The following is a 12,900-nucleotide window of genomic DNA, read 5'->3' as shown; positions in this document are numbered from 1 at the left end:
GTCACGGGAAAGTTGGAGTAAACTGTCATTCATTTTTATCACCATCATCATTCTTTTTTTTTTTTCTTTTTTTTTTCTTCCGTAGAGTATAAAATGAAAATGGTTTGTTTTCATAAGTAATCAAGTTGAGTTTACTATAATTTAAGCATTCTTTTTTATAAGATATCCTTTATTTGTCCCCCCCCCCCCCCCACTGAGGAAATTTACAGTCTACAGCTGCAAGATTGTGGGTAGAAAGAAGAAAGATGAAAAACAAAGTGTTTGCACTCACAAAATAAATGTTACAGTTTCAATGTACACCGTTCAATTAAGCGCAATATAAATGACTCGTATTTTTCATTTACCATTGAGATAAAACAGCTGACTGAATGCAAGCGAGCATCGCGAGGCTCTCGGCAATCCTTGTGGCAATCATTGGGTGCCGCAACAACTGGACTTTGACATTATTCTTGGTGTGCGGGCTTTCTTTCATGCATGCGTTTGTTTCAATGGTCATTTTGAACGGCAGAGCTTACGGAAAATATTCAAAGATAATCACGTCTTACCCGCTTGCCGAGTTCAAGTCGTGTGAAGATCCTCTTCAACTTCCATCACATAAAAGTGAAAAGTAATGTCCAGTCCTCCTCCAAGCCGATGGAACGTTGGGCATACAACACAACAAACTCAATGAAAACGAACTCACTCAATAACTCGCCCAACCACGAACTAACTAACTAACCAAAAAACTGTCAAAAGAGAAACAAAATGATTTGAGGAAAAAGACGTCCAACGGCGCATAACAATCCCAACGGTGCAAGTGTGCAGCGGAAGCCGACACGCCGGAAACAATTAACGGAGTCCACCGCAGGTGCAACAGAACTTCGCCGTAAAAGCGACATTGAACACAACACAATACGACAGAAATGAAGCTTCACAATAAAGCGGGAAGTGGGGCAAAAACAGACCTAGACGCGAAACAGACGTGATCCACCAGGCATGAGGCTTCACAATTAAACAGGAAGTGGGGCAAAAACAGACCTAGACGCGAAACAGACACAATACAGCAGGAATGAAGCTTCACAATAAAACAGGAAGTGGGGCAAAAACAAACGTAGACGCTCCAACGCGAGCGCTGATGTGTTGCCTTCAATGAAAATGATTCCATTTTGACGTATCCGGAAACACACCGTCAAATTGATTTTGGCATTACTTAGGCTGCACTGAGGTAGCCACTTTTCTTTTAATGGCGGCGCGGACACCCGCAGCGGCTCTTGTTTTATGTTGAGAGGGAAGGAATTTCATCTGCGTTATATGCTACACATACATACGGCACATTTGACAAGAAAGTTGCATTGAATTCAATTCAGTTGTCCAAACAGAAATCACTTATTGTACGACACTCTTCAAAGCACACCATCGTCTTTAGATATATGCTGCGCGTGTTGTTTTAAAACGTGTCTTCCAAGTTCACGCAAAGCCATCAGCACACTTCAAAATCAAGAATTCAAATGGACTTGGTTTCACCGAGCGCTCGGTTCTTTTATTTTGTTCGTCTCTCGCCAAGGCTTCATTTTCCCACGAGAGGGCAGCCTTTATTAACGTTTAGCGTCACAACATGCGATGACATCAAATTAACCAAGAGCATTACGCTGTATTTCAAGACTATTTCTTCGAACGTCAAACTGGACCTTTTGTTTTTATTGTGGCATCTTCTTCACGTAACCGACATATATTCAAAAAAGAAACACACACACACACACACACACACGACAATCCAGCAGCGTCTTTTGCCTCGGCTTGTCCACGGCGTCAGGAAAAAGGCTCACATCTCGCAGTTCGCCACTAGAGGGAAGCAAAGGCACATCAATCCAATTGAATTTCCGCTCGGTACAATATTGACATGGAATGCATTGTTAATGACGAAACGTTAGCCGTGTAAACATGACGTGGCTGTTACATTCGACAGTTTCGTGATTCACGCGCGCGTAGACATGAGAGGTCAAGGTTCACGCGAGCCGTTGATGGGCCACGTCACCAGCCCGGCGGACACACCTCTCCACCTGTCAATCACGTGCCCTCGCGTGGCTCGCCACGCGCATGCGCGTCCGCTCCGCTCGTCGACCTCGTGGGCGCGGTGTGCCCGGAGCCGCGCGGGAGCGCGCACGTGCCTCCGCTCATGTGTGCGCATCGTGGCGTGCGCGCTCACGTGCGAAGCGAATTGCCGTCTGACTTGATCTTCCTCCCCTTCCTCATCGTCGGCGTGGAGGCTGCGGCAGTGCGCGGACGTGGCGAACATGCTGGCGGCCAAAGGAGAAGGAGGGAAATAATCTTTCTTTTTTTTTTTTTAATTCGTAATTGAATTTGATTTTGCATGCGGTGACGTGCTTGGCGGAGGCGACATGTCAAACCCCAACAAGAGCAAAAAGGACAAAGAGATCCTTGCGGACTACGAGAGTCAAGTGAAAGGTAAGGCGGGAATCTTGCAGCACACGCGCACGCGCACGGTGTGCGCGGTGGGGGACCGTCACGAGTTCATCCCGAGTGCTGCATGAAGCTGGAGGTCCTTTCGGGGGGGAGGCTGTCTGGGGTTCAGGGTCATGGGGGGGCAGGCTGGAGTAAGTGTGTGTGGGGGGGGGGGGGGGCGGGGGGGTTCTAAAGCATCCCTCTTCCTGTGCCCCCCCCCCCCCCCAGTCAGAGGGCACCATGGTTAGCATGAGCCTCCTTGCATCATGTGCCCTTTTGGAAGAAAAGACACCAACGAGGATGTGTAAATGCGCCATGAGGATACTTCAAAGCAACCACATGACCACCCATTTGCCATTTGCCAGCCGCCTCCCACATCCAGTCGCATCCGTGCACATTCTTCGTGATAGTGGTGGGAAATGATGTTTCATTGACAATTTCTTTTCCTTTGGGGCGAGGGGGGGGGGGTTGCATGCAGTCAATCAGGTGAGCAGGACACACAAAATAAAAAACCTCATCCACATTCAGCATTCCAATGCCCCCGCTTACCCTCCCCCCGTGACAGATGACCTTCCCTTTTCCCCTTTCGACAACATACAAGGACAATTCTGCGCACCTCAAGACATAAAATAATGAAAATGAAGACATTTGCATTCATTGTGTTCTCATCCACGTTATCGTCATCATACTCATCAAAAAAAAAAAAAAAGAAGCAAAGTCCTTCTGTGTCTTACATGCGCAGGCAGGGAAGTCCTGCATTGAAATGACCGCTCACATGCAATGAGGACCCCCCCCCCCCACCCTCAACCCCCACCCCTTCCCCATCCCTCTCCTCGGAACATAAAGCTCTTGTAACTATGTGCCTGGCAAGTCTGCCTCCCTGTGATTGGTGGAAAGCTGGAGGCGTCGCGTACGTATTTGAGGCGCGGACCGGCCAGGTGCACGGGAGTACCGAGAGGACCGAAAGAACAGCCCTCAGCATTTACGCGCGCATACTACGAGTGCACTGCGCTGCTCACGAGAACACAAAAATCAGCGGCCGCATTTTCGCAACCCATTCGACATTCGCGTCACCCGATCCGACGCGTTTTTCCAAATCCGGGCGTCTGTCGTTCAAACGGATTTTTTGCTCGGTGGATGTCAAACAAGTGCGCGGCGTGAAGTCGACGAGCTTAACGTTACGCCAGAAGGAGCGACGCGACGTCCACTGAGAAACATGGCAAAAACTTGAGGGCTCTCATGTTGTTCAAAACACATGAGACTTTTTGGAGGAGGCCAGAACTGATTAACGGAATGAAACCACCGCATTCCACATTTGACCCAAGCGACGGCAACTTCAAGCGGGGCCTTCTCCATTTCAGCGAGTCAACCAATTTCTCGCGTGAAAAGCAAGACTCCGTCGCCACGCGGAAGATCAAGCGCGGCGCCGCCTTCAAACGCGCTTTTGTGCCAAGTCGAAATTGTCTTGTTCACGCTCAAAACCGACGCTTATCCGATTCCACCCCTTCGGTAACGCGGAGCATAAAAGGAAAAAAAAAAAAAAGCCAGGCGCGAACACGCAAACAGGCATGACAACGTGCCGATCGGGGACTTTCAAAGCATTTTGGCCACAAGGCGCAGGCTCGCAACGTGCCGAGCGCCAACGGTCGCAAACTAAATAAATCAACAATCGTCCTAGTGTCGGCAATTGCCCTTCATAAACTATTGACACAAAGTTCCCCCAAAAAAGCAACGCATGAAAGATTGAAAAAGCGCAAAGTGGTCACGCTCCAGAAGACAAAAAGCGCCGTGAGCTTAGCAAGCGAAGATTACGCAACGGCGAGAGAGATGGACTTTTTGAAAGCAAAGCACGATTTCCGGCTTCTTTGAAACAGCGAAAGAACAACTGCTGAGGAAGGAACGAGCGAATGACTCCAAACACAGCGGCGGGGTTTCAAATCGCTACCGAGTCAGGACGGTGCCATTTTTTCACAATGTCCGACACGGATGGCGCGCCGAAGCGTAAGCGGGCGGCCGTCTGCGGTGGACTACGACGACCGTCGCGGATGACTCGCTAAACTCCCTCGACGGGGAAATAAACGCATTCAAGCACTTGATGTACAAGGGCTCCCTCTAGTGGTACGCAAACAAACGGCGCATCCAACCGGGCTTCATCGTGCATGTCGCGGGGCTGGATGTTTGGATTTCCCTTGAAAGGGCACCACACTTGCAGTGACTTGTCGACCGGTCGCCTGAACCCATCACTTTTCCACCTCGCGGAAATGAGCCTTTCAAGCACTAACGGAACGCACGCCGGTCAATGTCAGCTCGCAAATAATCAAACGAGCATTCACGGCGACGAGCAAATTCGTACGCGCTTTCAAAGCCCCGACCGCCGTTCCGCCAGCACCCCTCTGTGGAATTCATTTTCAAGCCATTGTGAGGGAAAAGGCGGATGCGGCAGATCGCCTTCGCCGTCACGTGGTTCGCACGCCGCCTGGTTGCCTTGACAACAGGTATCCGAGGAGAGAGGCCGCCTGGGGATTCAGTCGGCGTGTGTGCACGTGCGTGCGTGTGATGGCGGCCGATTGTGCGTTCTGCGCTCGCCCGTTTCCCTCCCCTGCTGCTGGAGACGGATGCGGCCCGAGCAGCCAAGCGTGCCGCCGGCATTGCGGCGCCAACTGGAGGAGCGCTCTGTGTGTGTGTGTGTGTGTATTTGTCATGAGATGTGCTCCAAGGTGACTCCTGAGATGGGGCCGGCGTCACTCAGTCATTAGAGGCATTAACAGGATAAAGCAGCTGCGTCGGCTTAAGTCCAAAAGTCACTTTTACCGAAAAGAAAAGCAGCCGGCCGCTTTTTAAGCGACGGCCCCAAAAATGCTGGGAGGTGGCCGGGGCGGAAAAAATAAAAAATAAAAAATGCGCGAGATGTGAAGTTTGTAAAGCGGACGCATCAGTGCGTTGATTTGGAATGCGATTGGCGTCGGGGGCCGGCGCGCGCCGCGCCGCCAAATTGTGGCCGGCAAAGATGCGCTCGGAGCTAGCAAAGCGTGTGCGTGTGCGCTCAGATGTGCGAGCCCAGCTGGTGGAGCAGCAGCGCTGTCTGGAGCAGCAGACGGAGATGCGCGTGCAGCTCCTCCAGGACCTGCAGGACTTCTTCCGCAAGAAGGCCGAGATCGAGACCGAGTACTCGCGCAACCTGGAGAAGCTGGCCGAGAGGTTCATGGCCAAGACGCGCAGCACCAAAGACCACCAGCAGTACAAGTACCCACGCCCGCTCCCGACGCTTTTCCGTCCCGCGACTGCACAAAGCGCACACGCGCCTCTCGTCTGCTTCTTGTAGAAAGGACCAGAACCTTCTGTCACCGGTCAACTGCTGGTACCTGCTGCTCAATCAGGTGAGTGGGCGGCTACGCTCCAGACGCCCGCTAAAAACGCACGGCGTGCCGCGGCCGGATCCGAAGCTCGGGGAGAATATACGGCAAGTTTGTTGCGTGGCCGTTCAGGTGCGGAGGGAGAGCAAGGACCACGCCACGCTCAGCGACCTCTACTTGAACAACGTCATCAGCCGCCTCACGCACATCAGCGAGGACTCGGCCCGCCTCCTCAAGAGGGTCAGATCGCCCTTCGTCGTCACCCCCGTCATCATCATCATCATCAGAATAGAACGGCGACGGGGACGAAGCTATCGGTGTGCATTGTTCGCGCTGCAAAGCTGATCAAACAACGGAGATAAAATTGGGGGGAAAAAAGGACCATCGCCGCCCCCCCCCCCCTCACCCCGCCCCCTGACCCCAACCCAATGTATTTGACAGACGATCAGTCTAGTTGGACATGCAAAAACATCCGATTCCGACAAAAGAAATGCTCCAAATCGCTGCTTTAGCAGTTGCGCAAGCAAAATCCACTCCGTTTGCTTGTTATGCTTCGGACTTGGGACGCACGTTGCCCACCCGGGGGGAAAGTCAAGTCAGCTTCGAGGCGCTCGGCTGGGCTTAGCGGCTAATTAAACCGCCTCCCGCTTTAACTCGTCATCTTCATTCTTAATCCCCCCCCCCCTCGCCCTTGATCCTCGCCGCCGTCATGTGACTTGCTGCGGTGTTCACGGCGTGGTGTGTCCTCGTTTAGAGCAAGGAGATCGTTTTCCAGCTTCAGGAAGACCTCATGAAGCTCCTCAACGAGCTCTACACCGTAAGTGCTTCCAAAAGCGTTTGGGCTTGACAAAACCATTTTCATTTGTTCTCGTCGCCTCCCCCCCCCCCCCGCCCCCGAGAATGTCGCCGGCTTGTTCTTGGCGTTGCCCAGGTGATGAAGAGCTACCACATGTACCACGTGGAGACCATCAACGCCGAGAGCAAGCTGCGCGAGGCCGAGCGGCAGGAGGGTCGGGCCAAGGGCGGCGCGGCCGAGCCCGTCTTCGGCCTGCGCACGGAGGAACGCCACCAGAGGCGCAACGCCGCCCGCAAGATGGAGAAGATGCGCGAGAAGGTACGCGGCGACCCGAGACCACCGGCCGATCTCTCCGCCGATTCTCACGCCCGCTTTGGCTTCCTTCAGAGGAAGGCAAAATATTCCGAGAACAAAGTCAAGACGTTGAAAGCGCGCAACGAGTACCTGCTGACTCTGGAGGCCACCAACGCCTCCGTCTTCAAGTACTACATACGCGACCTGCCCGACATCATTGACGTGAGTTCGCCGCATCCAACGGCTACGCCGCGGGCCGTACGTTCGGCGACTTTGAAAGGGAAGCGAGGGAGTATGGTGGGCGGGGCTACGAAAGGAAAAAAGAGAAGACGGATGCACGGCAGTAAGGAAGCAAAGAAGGAAGATTGTGGGTTGGTGGGAAAAAGAGGGGTGGAAGGCGGCCGAGACCGAGCGCAAAGTCTTGCGGCCCCGCCCCGTTTGTGACGGGCGCGGGCGGGGCCAGTGCTGTGACCTAGGGTACCACTCCAGTCTGAGCCGGGCCCTGAGGACGTACCTGTCGGCCGAACTGGGCCTGGAGGCGTCCAGGCGCGCCGGTCTGGAGGTCCTGGAAGGCGCCGTGGAGGGTCTGGACCCCGCCCGCGACCGCCAGCGCCTGCTGGGCCTCTACCCCACCGCCTTCTGCCCGCCGCCCCGCTTCGGCTTCCAGGCCCACATGGGCGACACGGTGGGTCCGGGACGCCGGCGGCGGTGCCGCGCGGCGCCACGCAGCGCCGCACGGCGAGTGACCTCGGCGGTGGTCTCGCCGGCAGGTGAGCCAGATGGCCTCCCAGCCGCAGGTGCAGGCGGAGCTCACCTTGCGCCTCGCGCAGCTGCAGACCCGCCTGGCGTCGCTGAAACTCGAGAACGAAGAGGTCAGAACGCTCGCGCCGACCAAAGGACCCGATGGGCGCCAGCGAAACGTACCCGGCGTCGCCGGCTTTCGGTCCGCAGGTGAAGAAGACGTGGGGGGCCACGCTGAGCGCCCTTCAGGACATGACGGCGCCGGACGACTACGACGTCTCGCAGAGCTTCGCCCACAGTCCCTCGTCCGAGTCGGTCAAATCCAGCGTGTCCGACGGCTACCTGAACAAACCCAGCCTGGCCAAGAGGCGGGCCAACCAGCAGGAGACCGAACTCTTCTACTTCACGGTGAGACCGGCGTCGGGGAGCGTCCGCGGACGAACCGAGACCCGGGCGCCGTCTTTTGCTCTTCCAGAAATTCCGCGAGTACCTGGAGGGCAGCAACCTGGTGTCCAAGCTCCAAGCCAAGCACGACGTCCTCAAGAAAGCCATCGCAGAGGGTGAGCCTTTCGCATTTCTTCCACCTCAAGGACGCAACTGCGGAGTTGCCGAGGGTCAGACGCCGTCCTCCTTTAGTGGCGCTCCTCGGACTTATTGCCGGTTTCTCCCTGGCAGGCTACAAGGCCGAGCTGCTCACCACCAGGTAAGATCCTCGCGCCTCCGCTCGGGCGTCGACCGAGTCGACGCCACTTCAGTGACCGCGCCGTGTCATCTTTCAGTCGCGGGCGGAAGAACTCGCACAGCAAGCACCAGGTAGTTAGCGTGCGACTCCAAAGTCAATCTGTGACTGACCCGATTGATCCCATGGGCCAATTTAACGTGTCGACAGGACTCCAGCAAAGCCATCCCTCTGCTGGTGGAGAGCTGCGTCCGCTACATCAACCTCCACGGTAAGTCGCGAGGCCCGGCGACATTCTCCAGCGAGTCCGAGTGCCGGCTCAGATCAGGGAGGGAGCCGCTCCAATATTCCGCGCGTGCCGGATGGCCTTCCCCCCCCCCCCGCCGCAGGTCTCCAACATCAGGGCATATTCCGGGTGTCCGGCTCTCAGGTGGAGGTCAACGACATCAAGAACTCCTTCGAGAGAGGTGAGCCCTTCGTTCGCTGGGGGGGGGGGGGGGGCGCGGGGCCACACCTTGAACGCGCGGTGTCGCGCGCAGGTGACGACCCGCTGATTGACGAGGAAAGCAACCGCGACATCAACTCGGTGGCCGGGGTCTTGAAGCTGTACTTCCGCGGCCTGGGGAACCCGCTCTTCCCCAGCGACAGGTTCAACGACCTCATCGCCTGCGTCCGTGAGTGGCCGGGCGCAGGAGGGGGCGGGGGGTGGGGGTGGGAGGTCGTGCCTCATTTGATTGTCGGCTATGAAGTCTTGAGGCTTCCCGACGGAAGGGACGGCAAATCTCTCTCGGCGCGCAGGAATGGAGAACCTCTACGAGCGAGCCCAGTGCATCCAAAAGATCCTCCTGGGGGTGCCGAGGGCCACGCTGGTGGTGATGCGCTACCTCTTTGCTTTCCTCAACCAGTAAGTCGCACTCCCCGTTGCTCCTCGCGCCGACTTCCCGTCCGTTCAATCGGCCTCGGCCCTCCGCCTCCAGCCTGTCCAAGTACAGCGACGAGAACATGATGGACGCCGGGAACCTGGCCATCGTCTTCGGGCCGACTCTGCTGCCCACCCCGGACTCGCTGGACCAGGTGGCCTGCCAGGCGCACGTCAACGAGGTGGTCAAGACGGTCATCCTGCACCACGACAACATCTTCCCCGACGCCAAGGAGCTGCCGGGCCCGCTCTACGAGACCTGCATGACCGGCGAGCAGTACTGGTGAGAGGCTTCTCGGCCTTCCGTCGTGTTCGGTGACAGGGGCCCCCCCCCCCTCCCCTCCCGGAAACACGCCCGATGGTTCCTTTTTGAAAAAGACCTCCGCTCTACCTTCGCTTCCAACAGCGAGAGTCCATTCAGCGAGCCGGGGGCCCTGGAAGACGCGGAGCCGGACGCCGGCGCCGAGACCCAGACCAGCGACGAGGGTACGCGGCGGCCGTGTTGCCGTAGCAACGGCGGCCATGGCAACAGCCGTCCCTCCTCCCGCCCCCGCTTCTTTTTTTTTCTCTCCGCGTGCGATTGAAAAGACTTGAACGCGACCTCCCTTGCAGAGGGCGAGGCGGTGGAGGCGGTGGCGAGGTTCGACTACGTGGGCCGCTCAGGCCGCGAGCTGTCTTTCAACAAGGGGGCCACGCTGCTCCTCTTCCAGCGCGCCTCCAACGACTGGTGGGAAGGCCACCACAACGGCAACCGCGGCCTGGTGCCTCATCAGTACGTGGTGGTGAAGGACAGGCGAGTGGAGCTTCCGCCAAGTAGCCGCGCCGGCGGACCGTCTGAGGACAAAGAAAAAAAGGCAAAGTGGGCGAGGGCGGCTCCTCGCTGTTTTTGCAATGCCGGCAAAAAAACAAAAAAAAAAGAAATCTGGAAAACCGAACCGGTGAAAAGTCGCTTCCAGTCGAAAGGTTGAGACTTGAGACGTCTCCATTTTTGCGCGTGACCAAATTCCGCCTCTGGCTAAGCGGCGCATTGACATTTGGAAATGAATCCGATTGGCCGGGCAGCCTCGGCGGCTTCTGCCGAACTCCCTCGTCACTAATGACGGGTCGCGTCGGTTCGTTTAGGGCCGACGCCGCGTCGGACGCGCCGAGCCAAAAAACCGACAGCGACGGCGGGAGCAGCAGCACCGAGGACAAGAGGTCCACCAGAGACCTGCGCTCGCCGCCCGACATCCGACCGCTCGAGTCGTACCGCAGGTATTTTCTCCCCGATTGAGCCACGGGCGTGCCCCCTCCCCGACACGCGTGATTCAAATGAGCAGGAACGTGAAGAATCGGGTGTTCAGTGGCCGTTTCGAAAATATTTTACCGTGGTGCTATTTTCACGGTCGCGACTAACGACGCCGTCCTGTTCGCGGCCGTCGCAGGAGGAAGCGGACGGAGGGCTTATTCCGCCGTCCGCTGGGCCGCTCGACCGAGTGCCGCGGCAACGGGGCGGCCGCGGAGCGCGGCTCGCCCCCGGTGACGGGTCACTTCAGCCCCCGGGACCTGCTGCTGGGGCGGGGCCGGGGCCCGACGCCGCCCCCGGACAGCCCGGAGCGCCGGCGGCGCTCGGCCGGCGGCGCCGTCGCCGTCGGCCGACGCGACTCGCTGCGGAGACCCGAGGACGCGCCCGTCCGCCTCCCCGGCTTCGACTCGCATCGCTCCAGGGCCGCCGACTCGGGCGCGCCGCCTCAGGTAGGCTACTTTTCGAGCCATCGGAAGGTCAGTAAATCGGAAGGCCCCCGATTTTGTGCCCCCGCCGCAGGATATCGCGGAGACCGTGAGCGCCGCCCTGGGGGACTTCCGGCCGGCGGAGCGGCAGGGCCGCAGGCCGGCCCCGGACGTGGTCCTGGACACCTTGGAGCAGGTGAAGAACGGCCCCCCCCGCCCCGTGCTCCTCCGAGTCCCCGAGCCCCCACAGCACGCCCAGCACGCCGGGCACCCCGGGGACCCCCGGCACCCCGAGCCCCCTGGGGCCCCTCAGCCCCGTCGGCCCGCCGCCGAGGCCGGCCAACCCGTCCCCGGAGGCCCCGGGCTCCTTCAAGCCGGCGGCGGCCCCTCGGGCGGGGGTCCCGCCGAGGCCCCCCGCCCTGCGGCCGAAACCCGCCGTGCCGCCCAAGAGCGGCACGCCGCCGCTACCCCCGCCGTCGCTCGACAAATCCTGCACCATGTGAGCCACGCCGGCGCGAGCGCGAGCGGGGCCGCGGGAGGAGAACAGGGTATCGCCAAACATTTTGAGGGTACAAACTCGGACGAGTGAGGGTTTGACGAAAAGATGAGTAGCGCGCTCACGAGAGAAGGCGCGGATGCTGCAGTGCAGTCGAATGAATGTGTAAAGTAGAAATGGAAAATAGGTGACTGACGGCGCTAGCTTGACTGGCGAGTCATCACTCGTCTCGCGAAACGAGGTGCAAACGGAAATGCCGTCCATTTGGTGCAGCCCCCCCCCCCCCCGATATACTCACGAGAACCGCTCCAATGAGTGCCGTTGGGGAGGATGCCACCGCTCTCTCTGTCCTATTTCGCAAGTGCGATCACATCAAGGGAAGAAGAGCAACCTGAGAACGGAAAGCAAATGAGCTCAACAAATTCGAGTTTCGAACCCGCCGAGGCCTGGGCAACCCACACGTGGGCAACATTCTTTTCTTCCAAAAGGGGGCGCGAGCACCGCTTTCCAATTTGTCACCGACTTTTCCGAGTCGCAACGCTTTCAATAATATTTGGACACGTAGAGAATAGAGGAGGGGTCCGATTGGACGATGGATTTTATTTTTAATGTAAAGAGTGTGAATTGGAACGATGGGAATGTTTCTGGGGGTGTTGCAAAAGAACAGCTGAATGCTCTTGCGCGTCCCCCCCACTGCTAATGCTGATATTTGTGTGTTGTCAGGTTGCCGTCTTCTCTTCTTGTTGTACAGAAGCGGCGAGCCGGCGTGAGCCGGGCCCGCTCAGACAAACCGTAAGGGACCTAACCAGTAGTTCTAGTCAAGTGAATGTTGGACTGTGCCGTGACCTGGCATCTCTCCTCCTTTTATCTTTATTTATTTTGGGGGCGGGGGTTGGGTGTCTCTCTCCCGCCCTCCCTCGGTTCTGCTGCTAATACAAACGTCCAGCTAACTACTGAATGAATGTTTTTTTTTTTTTTTTACACGACTGTTCATCTATTGAATGTGACTTCAGAATTCTAAGAGCCGCCTTCTTTCTGAGGTGAGAAGGGGGGGGGCCGTTCAGACAGGGTGCCGTGCGTGGAGGCAACTTTTCTGGCGCGCGCGCGCGCCGCTTGCCTTGGCCTTGTACGCGCAGATCGACGAGAATCGTCATCAAATGATTCATGCCTGGCTTGAGTGCCCCAACGTGGAAATCAAGCATGCCACTTTCTTGATGCGCGTGTCAAAAGGTTTACCTGCTCGCTACACTAAAGCTTCTCAAACTGGGGTTTCCGGACCCCCGGGGGTGCCGAAAATAATCCGGAGCGGGATCATTTTCAAAATAAATGGGGGCGGGGGAAGCTGCAAATAATTGGGTCTCAAAATACGGCACTTGACGGGGGATCGTGAAAAATACCACAACGTAATTGCTGCGCTTTGATCGAGGACGTTCCGGTCAAAAATGTCACCCCTGTGAGGGGGTCGCTGGA

At 57.2% G+C, this 12,900-nt stretch overlaps 1 protein-coding gene and 1 long non-coding RNA gene across 2 annotated transcripts; one reads left to right on the top strand and one right to left on the bottom strand.

The window, feature by feature from the left end:
• Positions 1–1,493: 1,493 nt before the first annotated feature.
• LOC147186471 (uncharacterized) lies at positions 1,494–11,983 on the bottom strand. The gene is made up of 3 exons (XR_015099320.1): positions 11,729–11,983; positions 7,400–10,058; positions 1,494–1,821 (listed from the first exon to the last, which is right to left on the bottom strand). It is a non-coding gene; the product is annotated as an uncharacterized LOC147186471 (long non-coding RNA).
• On the top strand, positions 2,107–12,380 carry srgap1b (SLIT-ROBO Rho GTPase activating protein 1b). Its single transcript, XM_086103641.1, is given in 24 exon segments — positions 2,107–2,445; positions 5,490–5,685; positions 5,765–5,819; positions 5,928–6,035; positions 6,550–6,612; positions 6,727–6,909; positions 6,979–7,107; positions 7,349–7,570; positions 7,656–7,757; positions 7,837–8,034; positions 8,102–8,186; positions 8,302–8,329; positions 8,406–8,439; positions 8,516–8,576; positions 8,695–8,772; positions 8,845–8,979; positions 9,104–9,209; positions 9,283–9,507; positions 9,631–9,710; positions 9,837–10,017; positions 10,347–10,478; positions 10,649–10,958; positions 11,029–11,142; positions 11,144–12,380. Coding segments are annotated over 24 exon segments (3,186 nt in total). The 5' UTR covers positions 2,107–2,378; the 3' UTR covers positions 11,438–12,380.
• The last annotated feature ends 520 nt before the right edge of the window (positions 12,381–12,900 follow it).

This window comes from Hippocampus guttulatus, chromosome 22 (genome assembly GCF_054856545.1).
Source record: "Hippocampus guttulatus isolate MCC_2025c chromosome 22, RoL_Hgut_1.0, whole genome shotgun sequence".
Lineage (NCBI taxonomy): Eukaryota > Metazoa > Chordata > Actinopteri > Syngnathiformes > Syngnathidae > Hippocampus > Hippocampus guttulatus.
The sequence above is the reverse complement of the archived record's forward strand: the minus strand, read 5'-3'. Positions and strand labels throughout refer to the sequence as shown.